General features: G+C 37.1%; 1 protein-coding gene across 1 annotated transcript in view; it reads right to left on the bottom strand.

Moving 5' to 3' along the window:
- cacna1ba (calcium channel, voltage-dependent, N type, alpha 1B subunit, a) overlaps window positions 1-24299 on the bottom strand; it is a 128120-nt gene that overhangs the window by 14695 nt on the left and 89126 nt on the right. Inside the window, exons 20-39 of the mRNA XM_067407918.1 lie at window positions 20709-21506; window positions 19780-19964; window positions 19526-19646; window positions 17969-18098; window positions 17776-17835; window positions 16985-17091; window positions 15440-15451; window positions 13842-13862; window positions 11352-11448; window positions 9652-9812; window positions 8683-8820; window positions 7699-7900; window positions 5994-6158; window positions 5461-5571; window positions 4990-5073; window positions 4517-4522; window positions 2833-2949; window positions 2678-2743; window positions 2405-2496; window positions 552-702 (exon numbers count right to left, since the gene is read on the bottom strand). Coding sequence (XP_067264019.1) covers window positions 552-702; window positions 2405-2496; window positions 2678-2743; window positions 2833-2949; window positions 4517-4522; window positions 4990-5073; window positions 5461-5571; window positions 5994-6158; window positions 7699-7900; window positions 8683-8820; window positions 9652-9812; window positions 11352-11448; window positions 13842-13862; window positions 15440-15451; window positions 16985-17091; window positions 17776-17835; window positions 17969-18098; window positions 19526-19646; window positions 19780-19964; window positions 20709-21506 — 2824 coding nt within the window. The remainder of the gene's footprint in view (window positions 1-551; window positions 703-2404; window positions 2497-2677; window positions 2744-2832; window positions 2950-4516; window positions 4523-4989; window positions 5074-5460; window positions 5572-5993; window positions 6159-7698; window positions 7901-8682; window positions 8821-9651; window positions 9813-11351; window positions 11449-13841; window positions 13863-15439; window positions 15452-16984; window positions 17092-17775; window positions 17836-17968; window positions 18099-19525; window positions 19647-19779; window positions 19965-20708; window positions 21507-24299) is intronic.

The raw sequence follows: 24299 nt of genomic DNA, 5'->3' as shown, positions 1-24299 counted from the left end.
TCCTGCAGCATTACAAACCTGCAGCTTTAAAGTTTTTTCTTTTAATTCTGCTAAGAGGCCACATCGTATTAATGCATCAATCTTCTATTGGTCACCCACATTCACGTGAAATGAATTCTCAGGTAAAATTTCAGCAAACTTGATCTTTGCAATGCAGTGAGATGTTTAAGGTCTTCAGCATTTGCATGCATGTGAATAGAAGTAAATGGAGTGAAAAATGTAGTGTGACTTGTTTGAATTAATATGAAACTGTGTAATTTACAAGAAAGAAAATATTTTCTGTGTAACTGAAAAACACCCAAATTAATCACAATCGAATTAAAGCATATTGAAATAAGAAAAAAATTGAGAGCTTGTAAATCGGATTCAAATCGAATCAGGAAACCTGCATCGATTCTCAGCCATATTGGAATACTTCAGAGTCATGTTCAGACTGTTGTTTTTTTTCTTAGTTTTAGATAAACAATCAAGCAACTTTGTGGCAGTAGGATGTGATGACAAGCTACAAAAATGATGAGGCCGTTTTGGCCATTATGACTATGAGTACTGACCAGGAAGGAGCAGAGGAAAATGAAGGAGACAAAGTAGAAGTAGGCAAAGTCACTCCCGCACTCCTTTCCATAGGTGCCTGACTGTATGTCACAGGTGCGCTCACTCAGACAGGACAGCATGATCTCGTGCCAGGCTTCACCAGTGGCGCTCCTGCAAGAGACACGATGGTGAGCTGATTGAATAAATGCTGCATCTGCTATTAAACCTAGGAATGACTGTCAGAGAATATGACAGAGATTGCAGATGACGAGAGAAGTACTGATATTTAAATTCGAGTTGAGCCAGATTTCGTTTATAACACTGTTGTCACACTGATGTGCTGTCTGCTCATGGCTCTCAGCTCAGAGGAAGCTTCAAATAATGAACATAAGGGAAAGATGGAAATTTATTTATGAATTTCATTAGAAGATGTTGTTTTTCTTGCAATATCCCTGATACTCCAGATGGTACTTTAAAATTCAATCTGACCAAAAGGAGAGACCAGAGAGAGAAAGAGCATGACAGAGAGATGTAAACACAGTGATACAAAGTACTATAAAAAATAGAGATCTGATAGCTAGACAGACAGATCCTTAATATGGTGTGCAAAAAGACAACGGCCCTAAACAGATCTCAGAGTTCTCAGATGATACATGACATGAAATCTCTTTTTATAGGGTTAGTTCACCCCAATATAAAATTTCTGTCATTATTTACTCACCCTCATGTCGTTCCACACCCGTAAGACCTTTGTTCATCTTCGGAACAAAAACAAAGATATTTTTTGATAAAATCAGATGGCTCAGTGAGGCCTGCATTGCCAGCAGGATAATTAATACCTTCAGATGCCCAGACAGGTACTAAAGATGTTTTTAAAACAGTTCATGTGACTACAGTGGTTCAACCTTAATGTTATGAAGTGACGAGAATACTTTTTGTTCACCAAAAAACAAAATAATGACTTTATTCAACAATATCTAGTGATGGGCGATTTTAAAACACTGCAACAGTCACATGATTTTGAGGCTTTGTTACGTCATAAGTGTTTTGAAATTTCAATGGTTCACCACTGATGGTGTGACTTTGGTGAAACGAACCACTGATTCGAAACAAAAGATTGGTAAAGCTTCGAAGCTTCATGAAGCAGTGTTTTGAAATCGCCCATCACTAGATATTATTGAATAAAGCCGTTATTTTGTTTTTTTGGTGCACAAAAAATATTCTCGTCGCTTCATAACATTAAGGTTGAACCACTGTAGACACATGAACTGTTTTAAATACGTCTTTAGTAGCTTTTCTGAAAGTGTTAATCATCTTCCTGGCAATGTAGGCCTCACTGAGCCATTGGATTTTATCAAAAATATCTTAATGTGTGTTCCAAAGATGAACAAAGGTCTTACGGGTGTGGAACGACATGAGGGTGAGTAATTAATGACAGAATTTTTGGGTGAACTAACCTTTTAATATAAAGGTAATCTGACAGAGCACAGTGGAGATCTTTAGCAGCTCTATAGCTTGAGATCAGACTAGGTTGGCTGTGTTTTGGCCTTTATTTTAATACTTTATACATTAATATTTTCTGAGTGTGAAAGATCTTGATCAATTATAAATACAGCTCTCTACAAAATTCCTAATTGCATTAGACAAATGTGAGCTATTAATGTTGATATCAATCAAAGTCTAAATATAGTGATCAGGCTAAATATAGTGCCCAGAAGCAGTACAACAGTAGAAGCATTCTAAATCTATAATACTATCTGATCTGCAATGGAAAACCTTGATTCTGTTACAGCCCCAGAAGCCTCTCTATGATTTCCTGCATTCTCAGGTGGCTTTGATTGCAGTAGTTAAAGAATAACAGGTGTGTGCAAACCTGAACAACAGCATTAGTGCTTGGAGGAAAGTTTGAAAGTTGTTGTGACGATTGATGGCAGTCTCGTCATTCAATTCAATGTTCCCAAACACCTGCAATCACAATGTTACCTTAAATGAGTGTATGTTTTGAAACAAGTTACACTGAACAACCTTCAGACACAATACTCTATTTTAATTAATAAACCCTGTAATAAAATACACTCCAGCATTGCCTTACCTTTTAGCTTTTAATTACAATCCCTGAAGCACTGAAATTATTGTAGATAGCTACCTGCATTCCAATGATGGCGTAGATGAAAAACAGCATGGCGATTAAAAGGCATACATAAGGCAGTGCCTGGAAATAAAAATTAAGAAATTGTTACTTCTTTAAAAAAAAAAAAAAAACTCCAACAATGAATGTCAAATCAGTTAATTTAGAGTTACCTTAAAGGACTGGACGAATGTCCAGAGCAGGATGCGAATGGTGTATCCCTGCCGGAGGAGCTTGATTAGCCTGGCTGCTCTGAAGAGCCTCAGGAAACTCAAGTTCAGCAGACGGTCCTGTGGGAATGCAGGGTTTGTCAATTTGAAAATTAATTTCTCCTAATTTGCTCCTTCAGCCCTCTTTACTTCAATCCTCATATCTCTTAATAACATCAAGTTTGTATTTTTGAATCCTAAAACATGCATGACAGCATTTTATAAAACCTTAAAGAGATAGTCCACACAAAAATGAAGATTCTGTCATCATTTGCTTACTCTCATGTCATTCCAAACCGGTATGCTCTTCTTTCTTCTGCTGAACACAAAGATATTTTGAAGAATGTTGGTAACAGTTTTGGATCCCACTGACTTACATTTTATATTTTGTATATACAATGGAAGTCAAAGGGAACCAACGTTCTTCCAAATATCTTCATTTGTGTTCCACAGAAGAAAGAAAGTCATACAGGTTTGGAATGACATGAGGGTAAGTAAATGATGACAGAATTTTCTTTTTTGGTTGGACTATCCCCTTAACGTAACACCGTTTCTACACCAGACGCGACCGCTGCTAAAAGCTAAAAGTGTGTCAGCTAAAAGCTGTCTACATTGAACATGACAAACCGACCGTTGCAAAGCACTTAGACTACATCAGAAATAGAACGGGGAATCAGTTTACTGTCGGGAATTTGTTGTGTCGTGTCGCACCGCATCCAGTATAGTCAACATCACTGATTATAATGGGTTCTATTGTCTTTTGACGCGTTGTCTCACGCCAATCACGTCCGTTGTAGACATGGTGTAAAAGTTTTCAAATTCCTTCACACTGAACTGGATTTTTATTTCTCGAATGTCATTAATGTTATTTATTAAAACAGGGTTTCTCAAACTGGGGTTTGTGAACCCTTGGAGGTTCATAAGGGAACTGCAGGAGTTTGTGACTTGATGAACACTATCTAATAATTAAATCATAAAATTGTAAAATTAAAATAAATAATTTACAATAAAAGCAATCAAAGTAAATCACTTATAAAATGCATGCAATATTTTATTTGTTTACCTTCATGATCTGTGACCACTAACCAACATCAGAGAGCCGTGAACATGCAAATGTGTTGTTAATTTATTTAAATATGAATTTAAAATCTCAGGAGTTTCTTCAAGTAAATATTTTAGATCAAAGGGATTCAGCTGACAAAAAAAGTTTGGAAATCCCTGCATTAACACATCCAGACATTTTCAGAAAATTTACAAAAAATTTGCTCCCGATTCATTATAAAAAATTCTTTGGAATATATTTTAGTGATTTTGTCAAGTAGGGTGTGTTCTTGGATCAAAAACTTTTGTTGGTCCTGAATGCTGACAATGCAGACAAAAACATGATTGGTTGGATCAACATACAGTAGATGTCGACGGTAAGCAGGAGTGAACCCTGATGACTTCAAATCAGTCCTATTTACTACATATTCAACTGACAACCATGAGATGATTGTGAAAAATGATGATGCATTATCTTCAGTAAAGATGAACCTTTACTAAGGGAGAACCTTATGATGTGCCTTATACAGAATGTCTGCAATAGGAAGTTCTCTCATTCCTAGGAGGGTGGAATAGACATAAGATCAAAGACAAGAGAGCAACTCACCGTTGTCTATACATGAAGATGTTAAATCGTGGCAGGAGCAAGCCAAGATTTGAGTGAAGACATTTAAGGAACACAGGAGAACAAGAACAGCCATCACGCACAAATATAGTTACAGAACAAACACAATTACCATCAGTAGCAGCTTTTCACAATGACAAGGACGTCAAGACGTATAATACAACATAAGACTCGTGAACATCATAAAACACAAATCAAAACCACAAACTAGTAATTTGGTCAAATTAATTTAGTTACTCTATTACTGTCATTTTATCTGGAAAAAACAAGACAGAGCTCTCTCTCCCTTCTGTTCCTGAGCTTGAGCCAAAGCTTTGATGGTTCTACAGCTCATCATCATCTATGTTTGGGCTTTTCTTCTCAGCCTGTCTCTGCTGTCTGGTATTACACTCGGTCTAGCTCTGAGACTCTTCTCTAATAGAGCTCACACACTGAGCACAGTGCCGCTCACTTACTTTAATCTCAGAGACTAAGATGTCGGTGATGCTGCCCAGCACAGTCACAAAGTCAAACACATTCCAGGCGTCTTTCAGGTAATTCTGGGAGGAAGAGAATTAGAGAGATACTTCAGGGACAGGTTGGAGAAGCTTACAATTTCACGCTCTAGCATGAAAACATTTTACTGTGACTTAAAGGATTAGTTCACCCAAAAATGAATATTTTGTCATCACGTACTCACCCTCATGTTGTTCCAAACCTATATGACATTTTTGTTCCGTGGAACACAAAAAGAGATATTTAGTAGAATGTCTAAGCTGCTCTTTTCCATACAATGAAAGTGGCTGCCAATCACAGCTACTATTTTCAGTGAATCTGTTCCTCAAAGCTATCAAATGGCTTTGACAGAAGTTTTGTTTTTGGGTGAAATATTCCTTTAATATGCTTCAGCTCTGAATAATGTTGAGGGTATCAGTGATAATAGTTACCAGGGGGCCGAAAGCAATAATCTTGAGAACACACTCCATTGAAAAGAGAGCAGTGAAGACAATGTTGAGATACTTGAGCATTGCATCGTAAGAATCAGGTGCCCCATGGAACTGCAGGTATAAGAAGACAAAGGGAATGTTTTATTTATTTGAGTATGATGTTTTATTTTGTTAAAACAAAAAGGTTATCAGCAAAGCCAACTGTGATAAAAAGGTTAGATTGTGTCTATAATGTTATGTTAAATGTATTGTCAATATGTATTGAGTTCCCATGTGTCTTAATACAGTTAGGGTGGGTGGTGGTGGGGGGGGGGGGGGGGGGGGGGGGTCTGTTTATTTGTGCTAGTGAGACAAGTAAAGAACACTGAAAAATTAGGAAATTCATATTTTTATTACAAAAATGTACTGTAAATACTTTTTATGAATCAACAAATGGTTAGAAAAAGAAATGTGAAAAATTAATTAAACTTTCATAGCTGTCAAGTAACTCTCCAAGGTCTCTACTGTTACTGAAAGAAAAATGGCCGACTGACCTTCATCATGAGCACTACAGTGTTGAGAGCAATCATGATCATGATGGAGTACTCAAATGGTGGAGAGACCACAAACTTCCACAAGCGGTACTGAAAGGACTGCTGGTTCTGTGGCATATAGCGGGTCAGCGGTTTGGCATTGATAGCAAAGTCAATGCAGGCTCTCTGAGAAGAGAAACAGCAAAAGAGGAATTAATTACCAATAAAGACACACATAACTACTGTTTTCCATCAAAAGGCTAAAGTCTCATTTTCCTTCTCATAATCACAACTAATCAGAAATGCCATAAAAAGAGCAGTGACAACAACGGTGGAAGATACTGTATAGTCTAACTTGTGGAAGAACAAGAAAACAGACTTGTAATTATAATGTCTATCTAGCTGATATTTTCTGGCTGTGTTGCTGTGAATGTTGATGATAAACGACTTCTCCTGAGGTCTGGGTTTTTACCAGTTTGTGAGTCATGTAAGGCTGGCATATGGAGAGGGAGAAAGAGAAACAGCACAGGCTCTGCAGACGACTGGGCCCGTCTAATAGGGCCTCAGAGGAAATGGGGCAGGAACATCTTGCTGACTGCTCTTCCATGGGGCTGGCTGTCTCTGTGTGTGTCTTTAGACAATTTGCGTCACTGTATGAATGCATACCTGTTTCTGAGCGTGTGTTTAGGTGTGTGTGTGGTCCGCCACAGGCACATGCATTAATCCTGTCAAAATTCCCTACCTGTACATCTGCAGCTGTTTCCATGGCTGACTTCACTGTAGGCACCATATCACATCACTAAACACTAAAAAACTCCTCTGGTGTTTGTAAGAGGAAGATTAATGTTGTCTCTGTATCTCTTACCATCAGCCTAAAAGCAGCATTCTTTTTGTTGAGATTTTGTTCAAATCTGAACTAAGAAAAGTGAAATAAGAATTTTTTTAATAAACTATATTTTGCATTATTTTCTATTAGAAATTAATGACAATATTAATTAATTAATAAATACTTATACATTTCATAAATAATATATTTGTAGTAAAATGCATTATATTATATTATATTATATTATATTATATTATATTATATTATATTATATTATATTATATTATTTATAAAATCAATCAATCAATCAATCAACAGCATTTACTGTGAACAGAGCCGCTCTGAGATGCACGTAAACTATATGCATGTAAATAATTTAAGCGCATATATATTAAACCCGCAGGGCATATATTTATTTAAGTGAATCACTGCCTTTGCGAATTCACAATAGCACTATGCTATTGTATGGTTTTTAAATGGTTTTTAATACATCGTGCAGCCTTAGAAAACGGTCTAATAATGCACTTAATGGCTTCTCTTCTATCGAATGCGCCACTTCCAGTATTTTGCTAGTTACTCAAAAATTATAAATTGCAATCGAGGATTTATTTTTTTAAATCGAGTACTCGAATTTAATCGAGCAAATGCATATGAAATAGAAAAATATTTTCTCTTTTTTTCTTAAGGTAAAACTGCACCTCACATAAAAATGTAATAACAAAATTGTAATTACAATTACAATATTACAATATTTTGATGCTGTATTTTGGATTTTGTACCAGTTCATGTATTCATTATATTCATAGTTATATAATGTCTTCAGGGTAGGATTTCAAGAATGAGTTGGTTACATACTGCAGATTTGTGGGGCAACCATATCTGAACGTTATTCAGTCATACCTCATTCTTCTCCAGGCTGCACTCTGACAAGGCCTTATCACCCTGTTCCTGGAATGTGATGATTATCAAGGCCACGAAAATGTTGACGAAGAAAAAGGGGAAGACCACAAAGTAGACCACATAGAAAATGGACATCTCAATGCGGTAGCCTGGACTGGGGCCCTGATCCTCAAAAGTGGCATCTACAGAGTGCTTCAAAACCCTGTACGAAGACAAAACATTACACCATTGCACCCTTAAGTTTAACATAATAAAAGTGCCTTGTGAACGAGAGACATACATACATTTACTTTACCCTCAAATTGTAGATCTAAGACAATGAAATCACAGTATAATCACACATTTATTGGATAGTTTTAACATGTTTGATTAATATAACTGATTTTTTAATTAGCAGTGTGGCCAAAGTAATAAACATAAAAACAAAATGTAAGCAAGTGAGTTCCTAAAGACAGCAGGTCTTCACCTGAAGCATGTTTACAACTCATGCATTACTCAATTACTAATACACTGAAATTATCTAATTAAATGACTTAAACCTGAGAGGGCAGGGAAGAAAACAGACTTATACACCAGATGAAGAATAACACTGACCCCATCAAGCTTGTGAACAACTCATAAAATAAATCAAAGAAAATTCCAATGGCTTGTCCAGCACATTCATGAGTTTGGCTGTGAGTTTGGGCTGATGCTGATTCATGAACGTCTGCCTACTCTGCCTCCTGAGTGCTGTGCTCTACCAGTATCACAGAGCCTCAAAGAGCACCACTTCAAACTGATTATGGACTTTAAAGTGAGAGAATAAAAGGCCACTGAGGGGGTCAGAGGACACAAGGGAAGTGTTTGAAGAGGACAGAAGCTTTTATGGGTTTCTAATCCCTACAAAACATACTGAATAGAAAATAGTTGTACTATATATACCAAATATACCAAAATATACCATAAAATCTGTGATATAAATGTAATTAGGGTCTGCTAACTTACGTGGGCCACCCCTCTCCAGTAGAAACGGTGAAAAGAGTGAGAAACGCCCACAGGACATTGTCGTAGTGGAACTCATATTTCCTCCACTCCCTAGGCTGGGCCGCCACGTCATCCTTATCATAATCCAGAAACAGCCCTCTAATAACAACAAATACAATGTCAACAGAGACAGAATATAAAAAGAAATCTATATGTCAATTTTCAAAGCACTGCTTGATTGAACCTTGTGCTATGAGCACACTTGGAAGTTGGATTTAAAATGTTATTATTTTTTAAAGATTTTAAAGAATAATATTATATAAATTATTTACAAAAGTCAAATAGGGATGTACTTTAGAGCTGAACATAATTGAAGAAATGTACAATCACTACAGAAATTTCCATGAATTTCCCAGCATTGATTCATTTTATTTTCCAAGGCTTGTTCTTAAAATTCCATGGTAGTTTTGAAAACATCAAAACTATTACCAGAGGTTCCATAGTTGTGGGACTCAACACATTTACATTTTCTCCACTCACTTCTGCATGGGTTTGGACAGTACTACTGCATGCCTGCAGGTGGAGCTGCAGGTGTGAGATATGCTCCTGTATTAGGGTAGTTTACACGATGATGTACGATGTACTAAAAACAGAAAAGCTTTTCCTTTGCGTTTTTCACGTACAGATGACAACGTTTTTAAAACGATCCCCATTCACACGGATCCGTGAAAACAACAAAAAAAATGCTGTATTATGCATGCCAGGCCAGTAGCTGGCAATGTCACTTTGTAAAGAAACACCATGTGCCTAGAGACTAAATATGTACTGTATGGTTTTCAAAAACTTGTACTTTGAATCCCGTTTTAAAAGTTTCATTTTCAGGCCCCCAAAACGTTGTTGTCGTGTAAATGAACCGCCAAAACGCATATAAAGTTTTCCGTTTTTAGAAGAAAGCGATGTCATGTAAATGGCCCCTTAATCTCACTCTACCTGCAATCTTTCTCCAGGCCCTTGGACTCGTCTGTGCAGTAGAAAAACTTGCCCTTGAAGAGCTGCACAGCAATGACAGCGAAGATGAACATGAAGAGGATGTAGACAATGAGGATATTCAACACGTTCTTCAGAGAGTTCACCACACAGTCGAACACGGCCTAAGAGAGAGCAGACACACATACAAATACACTCTTATTCATTAACAATCAACTCAAGTCATGAAGTTGAATGTATTTCACAGACTCGTAAGAATCTGTCACAACAGAGTAATTAATTTCTAATTATCCACACCTGGAGTGCTTACAGGTGTTTATGAGGCTCTAGCTCTCACTGTGAGGAACGCAGCAGGCGTCCAGCATCATGGGCGACACATTTCTTTTTGATATGATGCCAAGTATTATCAAGGGCAATACTGTTGATTTTACCAATTGATAACTCTATTGAATGGAAAGTTTTTGCAATTTGCGAGGATAAAATGGTAATTATAGCAATTTAATTATATATTTGAAAGACATAATTTGTAAAATTTAGTTGCAAAATTAACAAACTATTTTATTTACATCAATTACAGAACAGAAAAAAAAAATTCAGAAATTTTTAATTTAAAAATTAATTTTTCAAAATTAACACTTGAAATGATTTCCTACACAACTACTGGATAGAAAAAGTTTATCTTACAAGTACTGACAGAACATTTTTTGTCTACACTTTTGTTTCAGAATTAAATAGGTGTAGGGGGATGTGGGGGCATCGTCCCCCATGAGAAAACTTTTGTGATTTTAACATGATGTAAACTAAGCATTCTGGTGCACTCTGACAAAAAAAAAAAAAAAAAAAAGATTGACACTAGGGCTGGGCATTGACACAAATTTCACAATTGGATTCGATTTTGATTCATAAGCTTGCGATTCGATTTCTTTTTGATTTCAATATTGAACTCAATATTGATTAATTTTAGGCCTTTTAGGTACAGTACATAAAACATTTTTTCAAAGAAAAAAATTTCTCTCAACTAATGCTGTAAACTATACAGTGAACCACATTTACAGTTAAATCATTATAATATTTAATATATAATATTTTTTTTTTTTTTTTAAACTTGACATAGCACTTACATTTGTAAGTCGCTTTGGATAAAAGCATCTGCTAAATGGTTAAATGTAAAATGTAAATGTAAAATGTATTAAAGGTTAAAATTAATTGATTTGTAGGCTACTTACATTTAAATTACACATAAGGAAGTTTTTATAATAACGTTATAATATTTGTTCTATGCGTTTCTACTGTTTTTTTTATATAAACATTTAAATGGTGGCTGTCATAAAACTGACTTATTTAAACACATTTAATATTTATATTATAACATTTATTTTAATATAACATTTTATCCTATCTGAGTTCATTTTTCTAACTAACTAACTAACTAACTAACTAACTAACTAACTAACTAACTAACTAACTAACTAACTAACTAACGAGTTTTTGGACAATGAATGGCTTTTCTGAGGTAAATGTGAGATTGTTTACAAGCTGTTTTTATGTGGATTTGATTTTTAAATCAAATAAAAAGCAGCTTGTAGCACATAAGATACCTCTTTAAAAACTTTATTTAAAGAAAAAATGATAGATTTTCATGTTAGGATTGATCTTCCCTTAACAGTGACTGCTATATTAATGAACTGCATCAAAATATGTACCTTCAGTTTTGGTAGACGTTTAATGGTCTTTAGAGGTCGCAAGACTCGCAATACCCTCAGGGACTTGATAGTGCTGATGTCTTTGCCCTTGGATCCTCTACACGAGTCAAAACAAGCAAAGGGTCAATAAACTCAGGATCAAACACATGCTGTAGTCAGCCTTCAAAGCATTCATACATATCCAGACAAGACACATGAGAATGTGAGTAAACATGATGTAAATGTTTCCTTTGGTTAAAATATCAATTATGTGGCACTAACTAACACTAGACTAAGCATACTCACCTTTCTATATAAACAAACACAACAGCTAAATCTCTAATAAATGAGTATCTTTTAGTGTCATAGTTCATTAGTTCACTCCACTAATGGATTGGTGTTATTTCACAAAAGCACATGCTTTGGTGACAGAGTATGAAAAACACTGCATGCAGGTAAAAATAGTTAATATCTCTTCACTAAATGCCTTCTATCAGAAATGTTAGCCTGTTCTTGAATTATACCTTAGTATTAGCACTATTCATGCATAAAATAAGAAAGGCAACATGGATTCAACCCAAATGCTGCTGTGCATCAGATTATAACACAACACCACACCACCAATGATAACAAAGAAACCCCACCCTGAAAAAGGGCAGTGTTTCTTTTCAGGAACCAATGCTGTTTTGAGGTTATATCAAGCTGACATGCTTGATGAACTGACTGCATAGATTTGAATACAGTGCATGTATTTATTAAAAGACAGAGCTTACAGCAAGAAAAGAAAGAGGAAAGCTAAATAAAATGTAGTTCAAGTTATTTCACCCTTAAAGAAAAGAGCAGTCCTCAGTGGAAATCAGTCATGCTTTAGCTTCTAAATGCTCAAATCATAACCGCCAAGCTTACAATGTCATTTAATGAAGTAACTGCAAGGACAAGCATAGTCGATAACTGAATCATGAGGAAATACTCCATGGTCATATGAAATAACTGAAGCCCTTCGCATTATATCTAATGCAATCAAAGAGCAAACAGAATCATATTATTTGTGAGACATCACATTCATTCAAATAACCTTCACCAAGCCCTATTTTGATGCAGGGCATGTGTTTTGCTGGATGTCTGACAAAATAAACTGCAGTTAAATTACTATTTCTGTACTGATTCATTTTCCCAATTATCTTATGTTACAATACAACTAATTATTACACGGCTCTCTGAATTACTTGATTCCGATTGGATTGGTTAATCGTGACATTCCGCGGCCAGATCTTTCATACAGTCGTTCATGGCAACACTGCATATCAATCCACTCAAACTGCCGCAACTTTCATGTCTCTTGTATCACATCACAGACTGCAAATGCAACTGGCAGCATCTTGCATCTAAGTTACTGACTGTAGTGAAAACTACCTTGGAGAACTTTTAATATTGGTAAAGTGTTTGTATTGTTGCTTGGCTGATTGTTTTGGACTATTATTTTTTTTCTTAGCCGACATTTTAAATAGATAACATATAGGTAAAATAAAATAATTTAAACTCAAACAAATATTTCATATCCAAGTATTTATCAATTTGGTGAGCAGCCGTGTAATAAGCGATATAATGTACAGTAAGTCGGCCATTATCATTTGTATTAGTTTGCAGGTACCGTTTAGTTCTTCCAGTGCAGCAATGGAAGAGAGAACAACAGAATATCTGAGAGGTCATATCGCATCTCATTTATTCACGGTCTCTTACTTCGATAAAGCGTTGATATAAGCAAGGCTTTGGCAGGTGTATGATTGGTGCTGACAGATGAATCAGCAGAAAATAACTTCAAGAAAAAAATATTGTGAAAATGCTTACAATAGAAAAATCCTCAAGCAGTGATTCCCCTCCATTGCACATAGACTTATTTCAAAACAAATGAACTTCAACTACAACAGACCTTTCCATGTGCAAGAGCAAGAGGTGTTACATTTGCAGATTTCTAGCATTTACAACAATGAACAAAGTTACATCTTCCCCCCTAGAAAGTGCCAAGATCTACTCACACATGCACAGTTCATACATTCTTCTAAAAATCCAATGAACACCAATCTAAAAGCCAATCAGCATGGTGAAGTTACTCCTTTGGCCCAAACAGAGGGCTCTACGAGGTCATGCAACTCCAACCATGCTCCCTGATGCACATTAGTCTAGCATGCATTTACTGTACAGGGCCTGATGTTTATCCCCCAAACCCACTACAAACTATAAAGAGCCTCAATAACGTCCTACTGGACACCCTGGTAACTTTCACAGGACCCCAGATAACAATTATGGTGGAGAAATGCAACATCAATGCAACATTCACTAAGAGGTTCTGATGAAAGCTATCAGTGTTATTGTAGAGGCTCCAACCCTGTACAGACACTCTCACTCCACTAATATGTAGTGACAGAAAAGGACATTATCCCAGTCAGCCCGGGACAATGAAGAATAGAGGAGATTTATCAAGGAGAAAAGAGAATATTGGGGGTTCCCCACCTGTTAACGCTTTGATGTGATCTAATGAATGAGAAGAACACAAAAGGCAAAACATTATGACATGCTGAGAACAGAAAGTACCTCTGCACTAACAGTAAACCACATCATCCTTTCAGAACATCGCACATAATATTTCAATGAGAATGAAAGAGACTTTTACGAGCGCATCACGTTCCTTTGTGAGACTAAAACATGAGGCATAATGACTTTGATGACTGAATGCTGGAGAAACAGGAAATCGTGGGAGCGTTTTTAGGCAAATGTTCGGAAACTGGCAAAAAGGAGGAAGAGGCTTTGTATGGTGGGAGAAACAGACACTTCCAACTTCATTTCTTTTAAGGATGTAACAGAATGACAGCTTCTTTTGCTGGAGTCTGCCGAGACAGCTGTAGGAGAGATGAAGGATACACTTGACAGAGAGGGAACATCTGAGGGTGGATCTGAAAACCAGCATTATCAAGATCTGGAGCGAATACCAACACATGCCAATCTAGAACAGAGATGGTGGAGCCGTAGATCAGTTCTGATCTGATTCATATTACCACTTATGAATCCTGAGCATGACTGAAAGATGCCAGCAAATGGTTATAAACCTAAAAGGTATAGCATTACTGTTATACTTTATTGTACAACTGTTAGTTTCAGTCAATTGGCACATGAGCAAAATGTTATATCTAGGGATGCATGATATCTTGATCAGATATTCAAAATATATCAGTCGATATTGGATGTTTGATTATGCTTATTTCCCCTATTTTAACATTTGAAATACCTTTGCTGTCTGTCATCTAATTCTTAAAAACACAAGTTATTTAATAACGTTGTTGGATTCCATCTTAAGTTAAACTGAGCTTTTCAAAATTTCAAAATGAATAACCATTATACCTAAAAAACATATATATTGTTTAAAAATAGTACAGAATTATAATATCAGTGCATCCCTAGTTATAACTATTTAATGCTTTAACTCTAAAGAACACTGTTAAAGATCTGGCCAACCACAACAGCCATATTTGCAGTACATCACATTCTCTCATGTGAATTTGAAAACATGCACAAAAATGACCATGAAAATATGTTGGTATTCTCATGCCCGCCAATTCAATGGAGTTCCGATGCAATGTTTGAAGTGAGCGATGGTTTAATCGTTGGCCTAAAAAGCCAGACCTGCCCTGATGTGATATACCACTCCAAGACAAGTGAACAGGTCTTCTTTGATATGATATGACACATGCACTGATCATCCTGTCTGAGGTCACTGTGGGAATCGTCCAGGATGCTCCATATTCAGTAAGTACTGTAAACCTACTGAGAATGGTAGGAATCTTTAAAAGTAACATATCAATAGTGTCTGCCCTCCATGACAACAGAGAATTAAATGACATGGAGAAAAAGAATCAAGCTCATTTGCTGAGGATGAACAAGTGATGCTAAATGATGAATTATGGAAAGGCTGAAACACTGAAGAAGATCCCATGCTTCAACACTTGCCTATGGGCTAAGCATTATTTGACTCGCACAGAGACAGGCAAGAAGACGAATAGTGAAAGAGAGAGACAGAGACAGAAACAAAGACACAGAGAGAGTTAAGGCGTTACCCCATGAAGCTCCTTCAAGTGATTCCAGGCAGAGAGAAACAGAGGAAGAGAGGAAAGTCAGTGACAGCACATCAATTCACTCACATTTAACATGACAACACAGCAACAAACATAAAAACGAACAGGAAGTATAGGACAGATTAGTCAGTAGAGCACTGAAAACTCAAGACGAGAGAGCCCTTTATTCTGAGATACCCCTGTTATTCTGAAGCAATATTGCCTTACTCATTGAAAACTAATTGTGACATGGCGGGAAACAATTTCTGAGCTCTGATCTCACTCTCACACTAACCAAGAAAGTCTTGTTGGTTAAATTAGTTAAGCAGCCTGGTGGAGACACCACCAAACCAGTATCCCATCCTAAGGATCTGCATCCACAACATGCCGTTGACGCGCAATGCTGGTTTGTTAACGGTTGTCAAATCACAAAATTAAATGCACCCAGATCTAAATATGTACACAAATATGATACAAAGAAACTAAGAGTGAAAAGTACATTCCTTGAGACCTTTTATCACAGAGCTGTCATCAACAATTTCTAGTCTTTAAAGTTCAGTAAGGTGTCGGGCAGTGGAGGGGTTGGTGCATTATGTGAAGTCAGAACCGCCATTAATTTCATAAAACAATACAGCACCAGCAACATACCAATTAAAAATCATAACATTACAGCTCTTTTCTATTTCTGTTGAACTGCTAAGTGTTTTTAATAGCAGCTAATAGCATTTCCTTAATGCTAAAGCATTGCAATGGCCCCTCCATTACTCCACAGAAGATGAGTGAACAGCTGATTGTATCAGACAACTCCTTTATTAGCTTCCTCACACACACACACATACACGCTGCCTTTTTGAGGCTGGATTCTCAAAAGCGCAATAAAGCGATGTCAACTGACCAACACCTCTGAGAGAAGGACAGGAAGGAAACAACAGATCAGTGGGAGTTGGCAAACATCTTAATCAAAGCTTAGTTTTCTTGCAGCATAATGAATGGGAAGAATTTAACATAAATGTCCAGCTTTGAAAGTGAAATACAAAGATAGACAAATAAACTTGTCACACTGTGGGAATGTGTGTAGAGTAAAACCTTTAAAATAAAGAGAAAAGAGTATATGGGCAAATATTGTACTTGCACTAATAAATGACTCAAATTAGGGCTGGGCGATGTATCGAATGCTTTTGTCACGCGCATAGACAGAGCCGTAGTTCACTGATAAGACACGCAATATCGCGTTCAATATCGATATGTATCGCCGTCGATATTGAACGCGATATTGCGTGTCTTATCAGTGAACTACGGCTCTGTCTATTAAATGCCGCTTCATTTGAAAGCAGGTGATGGCGATTTAGCGGCAATCAGGGAACCGGCTTTACTGAAGAAATGCGCGTGACAAAAGCATTCGATACATCGCCCAGACCTAACTCAAATTATAAGTATTTTAGTCAAGATCAATGATAAAATTCAGACATGCTTAAGTAAAGTTTTTAGTTAAAAGTACTCTAAGTTAAAGGGATTTATGTAGGTATTAGTAAATGAAAGGCAACTTACGAGAATGCGAATGCCACCAGTGCACCACTGACCACAATGAAGTCCAGAATATTCCACAGATCTCTGAAGTAGGAACCAGGATGCAGCAATAAGCCCAAATCCACCATCTTTTCAAAGGAGAAGCATAAATATGACAGATTATTGAGGGCAAAACCTTGACACCATCACTAGCCATAGCCATCAAAGCACCATTTCTGTAACAAATTTCCTTTAACAATAAATTTCAAGACAATTACTGAAAGACTTCATATTGCTTGCTCTGAGCAATGTTTTCATTATTATACAGAGTCCTAGTAAAAGTCTTTTATTGTGAGGAATATTATAAGTTTTGCACAATAAAAGGATATTTAGATATGTGACCGATTTATTTGTTAAAAAATCTGTCAGTTCCTGTACTGAGGAGTGAAAAAATACATAATAACCTTTTAAACTTTGTCTGAAATAGTTATTTGATATAAACTTCTTGTTTATGTCTTGCATCAGTTCAAGATTTTAAAAAACATGTCTTGAGAGCGATGTGTTGTACTCCATCAACTATTTATGAATACATGTCCATGAATACATGTGAACCATCTTAATAGACCAACTAGTTGACCAGTTGATCAGGCAAACCACTGACTAGTAATTTATGAAAATACATAGTTTTGCACATGCCTGATATTAATATGGGTCAATGTGCTTCACATAGAGAGACTGGCACCAAATGTCCACATATCAGGTCATAAGAGGACTTTTGGATCACATCTCCTGTGAGATTTCCAATTAAACACTGTAATCTACCACAAAATTACCTTAATGACCATCTCAAATGTGAAAACACCAGTGAAGACATAGTCCAAATACTTCAGGACCTATGAAGCGAAGAGTAAAATGGTTATCAAATTATCATCAATCATTTGGGACATACTGGAAAATGAGGTCAAACACTGATAAAATCTGACTTTGAACAGCTAGACCAGCACAGACGAAAAAGTAGCAACTTACATTGTTTCGAGGAGCATTTGCTTGGACTGGGTCCTCTGCAGCCAGGGCTATACTGCTCATGGCAATGACCACCAGGATACACATCTCAAAGTAGCGTAGACTCACAATGTAATGGCACAGACGCCTCACCCTGCACAAAAAAACACTCTATGAGAGTGAGGCTGAAGGCAATTACATAATGAAGTCTGACACCATACTTAAAATCTACAGACAGATACATTTAATTAACCACAGATAATTAATATTTTCATGTAGGCCAAAGGCAAGGTCTGATAGTTCAAGATTAATTCTGTAATAATGTAGATTTTAGCAGAAGAGTCAGGTAGGCATGGTCAGGTCAACATTCTTGGCATTAATATATAGAAAATAAAACTAATCCTACACTGTGATGCCAACAGGGCCATGACAGACATCTGCATTTGGCAATTGCCCATTAATACACAGCTTTATGTGGAGGTTTATGGGATTGGATGCAATTTAAGGCTAGTGATTCCAACAATATAATTTCTCGGTGCCGTAATTGTTACAGTTGTGGTGTGAACGATGCTATTCTTTTACATTTAGAACTATTTTTAGAACTATATCTTTATCATTATCTTTATAGTTCTTGGTGTGAAGAGGCCTTTAGACTCAAAAAGATCTTAAAGAGTTTACCTTAAACACATACAATCAAACTTTACAACCATTGGACATTAAAGACAATTAATAAGCAAAAACGTTTGCAGATATAAAGCTATTGGTGGTCTGCCAGATGCCATCTACCAAAGCCGTATGTGAATGTTTAAGATGCTACTCTGTTGAGGAAGCTACTTTGAAATTGTGCCTTCCTAAACTACAAGCTTCTCATAATTTACAGTAGGAGCGACAATTAATGTCGGCATGAAATGAAAATTCACTGTATTTTCAATCTAATATTTCTAAATGCATGTTATTGATCTTATTGTGAAAGATTTATTCATGCACGTTTCATTTTTTAATTTGTTTTGACCAACTGTAGTAATTTTTAATGAAAATACCATAATTTAATCTTTTAGTGGAATGACAGACTTCTTTCTGGTGACATATTCCGTACTTCTCCAATCATTTAGCCTGCTGAAGTCTGCCCTTTTCTTACAACTGACTGCAAGATGCCTCCATTCAATCAACAACAGATGGATAGAAGTCCCAGCCCTACATATTTTCCTTTTGTGAAATATTCCATTTCACTTGGATGTACCTCACAATATGTAAGAAAAGGTCTGTTGCTACTTCCATTTCATCGCCACTTTACAAATAGCTGAAGTCTGAAGCTACTGTTTGATGTCTGAACACTACTTGAAGGCAAGAATATTATCTGAGTGTGTACTTGATATGCTTACTTGACTGTTCCATACTACACTGCTACTTGTACAAAATAGCTTGTTACTGGAAAGCCTTTTTTGAATGTGAGCTACTGTCAAGCAACAAAAAAAATGTTGACGGGATATACCTCTACAACAGTATTTGTGACATTGCACTGGAATAAATGTTCAAAAGTTTATCCAACATGTTCCCCAGGACTGCCACACACAGACTCACGGATTGTTTGGGCTGAAGATGAACATGGAGCTGAAAGGGAGGATGGGGCGAGGGCTGCTCTGGTTCAGATCCTCCAGATTCTTCTCAGTCATGGGCATTGTCTCGCTGTCTATACTGTTCACTGAGAAGACAAACAAATGTCACCATTGATTTCTAGTGTTAACACCCTTGAAAAAGTGGCACATAAATGTGAGTATAAAATGAGTTAAAAGTTAGCCACCATGAAGTGGTATAGCTATATGAGAAATACTAACTGGGAATAAGGGTCGTTTCTCCTGGGGGAGACGTGATGGTGACAGGTATGTGTGTGCCCATCCCTCCAGTCTGACCAATATTTCGCTTGTTGTCAGAATCTTCTGGTTTCTCAAGACACCATCGGTTCCCAACTGAAGGCTGATTGGGATTTATAGCCAATGAATCTCCTCCTGTGTCCATGTGCCTGGAGCAGTGAGTCAAACTAAGTTTACACTTTAATGTTTTGGTCATGAAAGACTCTGAACTGAAAAGAATCTTTTAAGTGAATAAATCATTCAAATCCATTCACTAATTCATATTTCAGAGCATATTATTGGTTGGACCAACTGAATAAATAGACCCTTCAATGAATAACTTGGTGTTTTGAGTGTGGATTGGCTCAGAGAGGCACCAAATTAATTGGGATTTATAAACTATAAACTAAATTAACAAAGCATCTAATTTGTGGATGAGAATGTGCTGACTGACAAATTGCTTATTATGATTCTGAAACACTCTTTTTTGAATCTTAGATATACACATATGCACAATTTTATAAACAACAATAAGATTTGTTTTTGTCTCAAAAGTTTTCTGAACTACTATTTTGATTATCTGAATTTGCTAGTAGTATACAAAATGTCATTCACTGGTCAACACCTACTTACTCTAAAGGTGTAGCTAAAAAGAAGTCACTGAAAGAATCTTTGATATGAATTAATCTTTTTGCTGAATGGATTTAGAAGTGTCATTGGGATGAATCACTACTAGAATCACCACCCACCACTAAAGACACTATTGCTCATATATGAATAAGTACTCTAGTCATAGCTACTGGAACATGGTAAAGTTTTCTTTGTAAACAACTTGGGAACAAATGTGCTGTTCAATCCAAGAAATAATTTTAAAAATTACATCTTTTAAAAACTATTTGAGAAGAAAGTTATACCTGTGGCTGGCTGACTTGCCATCCTCCTCTCTATTCCCTTGTTGCTCCTCTCCTTCCAGCGTAGACTGAGCTTTACTGGTTCGCGGCCTGTGCCGCCTCCTCCCTCCATTACCTCCATTTTCCCCCCTGGAGCACCTCTCTCCCTCCCTTGTTCCTGATCGTGAGCCTTCCTTCTGCCTGGACCGTCGTTCGCTCTTCCCACCAGCACTGACCACCCCATTGCCCTCCCTGTTATGCCTGTGGGAGTGATGGTGACGATGTTCTCTCTCTCCACCTCCCACACCCTCGTCCACCGAGCTCTGATGGTGATGTCTGCGGCCCCCCTCTCTGCTCCGGCTCCTATCACTCTTCCCCTCCTTACACCGTGTCCCATCATGCTCCTTACTGCGGCTGTGATGGACGTGATGCCGGCCATCTTTGGCATGCCCGGGTTCGCCGTTTTCATTGGTCTCGTTGGAGGGACGCTCCCTGTGACGATGGTGCTTGCGTGGTGGATGCGACTGTGGGGGCTCAATCACAGGGGCGACACGTTCCTCCGGCATGCCACCCTCCCCTTGCAAATCCTGGGGTTTGTCCCAGCCTCTGTGAGGGCTGATTGGGCCATCACAGCGAGGTTCCACCACCAGAGGCCGGTCCAGATGGGTTTTGATGTCAGGGCGGAGGTGAAGGTTGGAAGTCAGCCGGGGGTTGAGCTCCTCTTGGTACAATGCCTCGCTGCTGGCCAGCATGTGCTTCCGAATCTGGGTGGTACGCTGCTCCCACACGGACATCATCTTCAGAGAACGTTGCTGTTCTTTACTAGAGAAGAAAAGATTTATGGAAACAAATCTGTTAGCCTCAGACAGACAAAGTTATATAAAATAATTAGGCATGGTGTTGACGTAAGTCTCCATCCATGTCGAGACCCTCTTTCATGATGGTGATTTTGAGTTTGCTTTCACTGAAAAATCCTAATTGATTAAAAAATTGGGCTTAATTTTGGTTTATGCTCGCAAGTGCATGACAAGACCAATATCATGAAAATATGGTCTTGGACTAAGACTCAAGGAGGACCAAAACCATTTAAATATGGTTCATATGCTCCCGAGTCCATGACAAGACTATGAAAATAAAGTCTTGGATTCAAACACGAAGACGAGGACCAAGACCATGAAAATACAGGAGCATGTGGATTCGGTCTTGACTCTGACTGGTACTTTTTCTGGGTCTTGACTCAAACTCAAATGAGCTGGTATCAACTTTGACAGAAAAGTGATGGTTCCAGTGCTGCTGGACTACATATTAGTGATTTTGGAATGGTGTTTGTCCAAGCAGATTAGAGGACTGGATAAATACTGTTATATAAATGAAAAGAAGGTCTTTATGGATGCCAGATTACAAAGATTAGTTATGGGCATGCTTTACTCATCCTGCAAATGTTTGTGAATAATGGTTTTGGGTCATGAAGTTTAACCATGCATTCTATACCTGGGTTACACAGCATTAGTTACACGGTGTAGGATATTTAGAGGGCTTTGTCAGGTTTAATAACCTAATATTGATCCCTTCATAATGAGGAATAGTACACCCACAAAAGAACTTTTGTCATTGTTTAATCACCTCCATCTCATTCCAAACCTGTTCTTCCAAGGAACACCAAAGGAGAAATAAAAAAAAAAAAAAAAAGTACAAACTGAAAATTCACTGAAATTCAACTTAAAAGAATGATTTACTCATTAATCTGACTTAATTATTTTTTTATAATGAACTTGCCAAAAAATATGTTTAAAAGTTTGGGGTCAGTACTTTTTTTTTTTTTTAAAGAAATTAATACTTTTATTCTACAAGGACACATTAAATTGATCAAAAGTGACAATACATTTATAAAGTTACAAAAATAAAATTCTGTTTCACAAAAAAAAAATCTTTCTATTCATTAAAGAATCTTAAAAAAAAAAAAAAACAGCATGGTTTCCACAAAAATACTAAGCAGCACAGCTGTTTACAACATTGATAATAAGAAGAAATATTATTTGATCACCAAATCAGCATATTAGAATGATAGAATGTTACTGTTACAATATTACAGTTTTACAGTATTTTTGATCAAATAAATGCAGCCTTGGTGAGTAACTTTCAAAAAAAATCTTACCAACCCCAAACTTCTGAACGGTAGTGCGCGTGTGTGTGTGTGTGTGTTTTCCAGGGAACCAAGCAGGTCATGTGGATTTGGAACGACATGAGATAAACAAATTATGACAGAAGTCTTCCATATTTCACCTTATTCTTATCCAATTAGTTAGCATTAAAAGAACATGAATCAAGGCAGTTTTTGCTGTAAAGAAAAGTAAATGGAAAAGATTCAGCTGAGAGAAAGTAACACATCTCCACATCTCCACATCACTTTATTCTGAGCACACCTCCAGCAAGCAGGCCGTGTACCAGGGAGTAGGCGTGATAAGTGAACTACAGCAATGTGTAGACAGGTGATGGAAAAAAGAATGCTCTCTGAGGCTGGGAGAGAGTGGAGAGACTGATTTTCAGACTCTATTTACTGCTAAAGTACTAACAAGGCTTAGTGGTGTGAAGCAGTCCTGAGGTCAGACTGTACCTCTTGTGGATTAGCAGGACGAGGTGGTGCAAAGTCTCTGATTTTACAGTATGACAGGACCTCAAGGTGTGATAATCATTTTCCCTTTTCTTTTCCCTTTTCTGTTTACTTGACTTGAGAGCAGGTGAAATAATCAGTATCCCACAGTTCTGATATTTCCCTTTTTCGATTAACATACATATCGTTAGCCTCATAGCATAATTGCCCAGATCATATTTCAAAGGCAGATATCACAATTTGGCCAAAAAATGACAGGCAATTATGCTATGAGGCTAACGATATTAACATACTTAGCAAACATAAGGACTGAGATGTTCTCAATGTGCTACAATACAGTACTTTAAAACTGCTGTAAACAGAGTTAGCTATCTTGCTAACTTCTGGTTAATCTCTCTGGCTTTGCTAACTTGCCAAGTCTCTGGCTAATAAAAACCATTCGCATCTTCATCAAACTCTGAATTTTAAGTGTGGTATTGACCTAAAATTGCTTACAACAGCTTTAAAGTGCAAAGAGTGAAATGTTATTGAAGAATGATCTTTTTTACGGCTGGCCAAGGGTTAAAAATGAAATCACAGGTTAACATTGACAAATGTATGAATGTGGGGCAAGATACTGGAATGTCCAATATAGTAGCATTGCCAAACACAATGAGGTGTGTTGTGGATGAGTATTAGCCTTTTGTCATACAGGTGATCAAAATACGTCCATTCATGTACTGTAAAAGTAGTCATGCCCTGCGGTACCATTACCTCAAGTAGTGATGTGCAGGGGAGCAGACATAACTCCTAAAACACATACAGCACACAGTGAAATACACAGATACACACAGACACACTAAGAGTCCCCACAGTGCCACAGAAAACAGGTCAGAAGACAAACATTCAACAAGAAAATAAGAAAGGAATAAAGATGTAAAAACAAATGATGGAAAAATTAAAGCATCGAAACAGTGGAGAGAAGTGAGATGATGGCAGATTTATACAGACTCTCTACAAACCTA

Source organism: Chanodichthys erythropterus, chromosome 13 (genome assembly GCF_024489055.1).
Source record: "Chanodichthys erythropterus isolate Z2021 chromosome 13, ASM2448905v1, whole genome shotgun sequence".
Taxonomy (NCBI): Eukaryota; Metazoa; Chordata; class Actinopteri; order Cypriniformes; family Xenocyprididae; genus Chanodichthys; species Chanodichthys erythropterus.
This window is presented reverse-complemented; position numbering and strand designations above follow the sequence as displayed.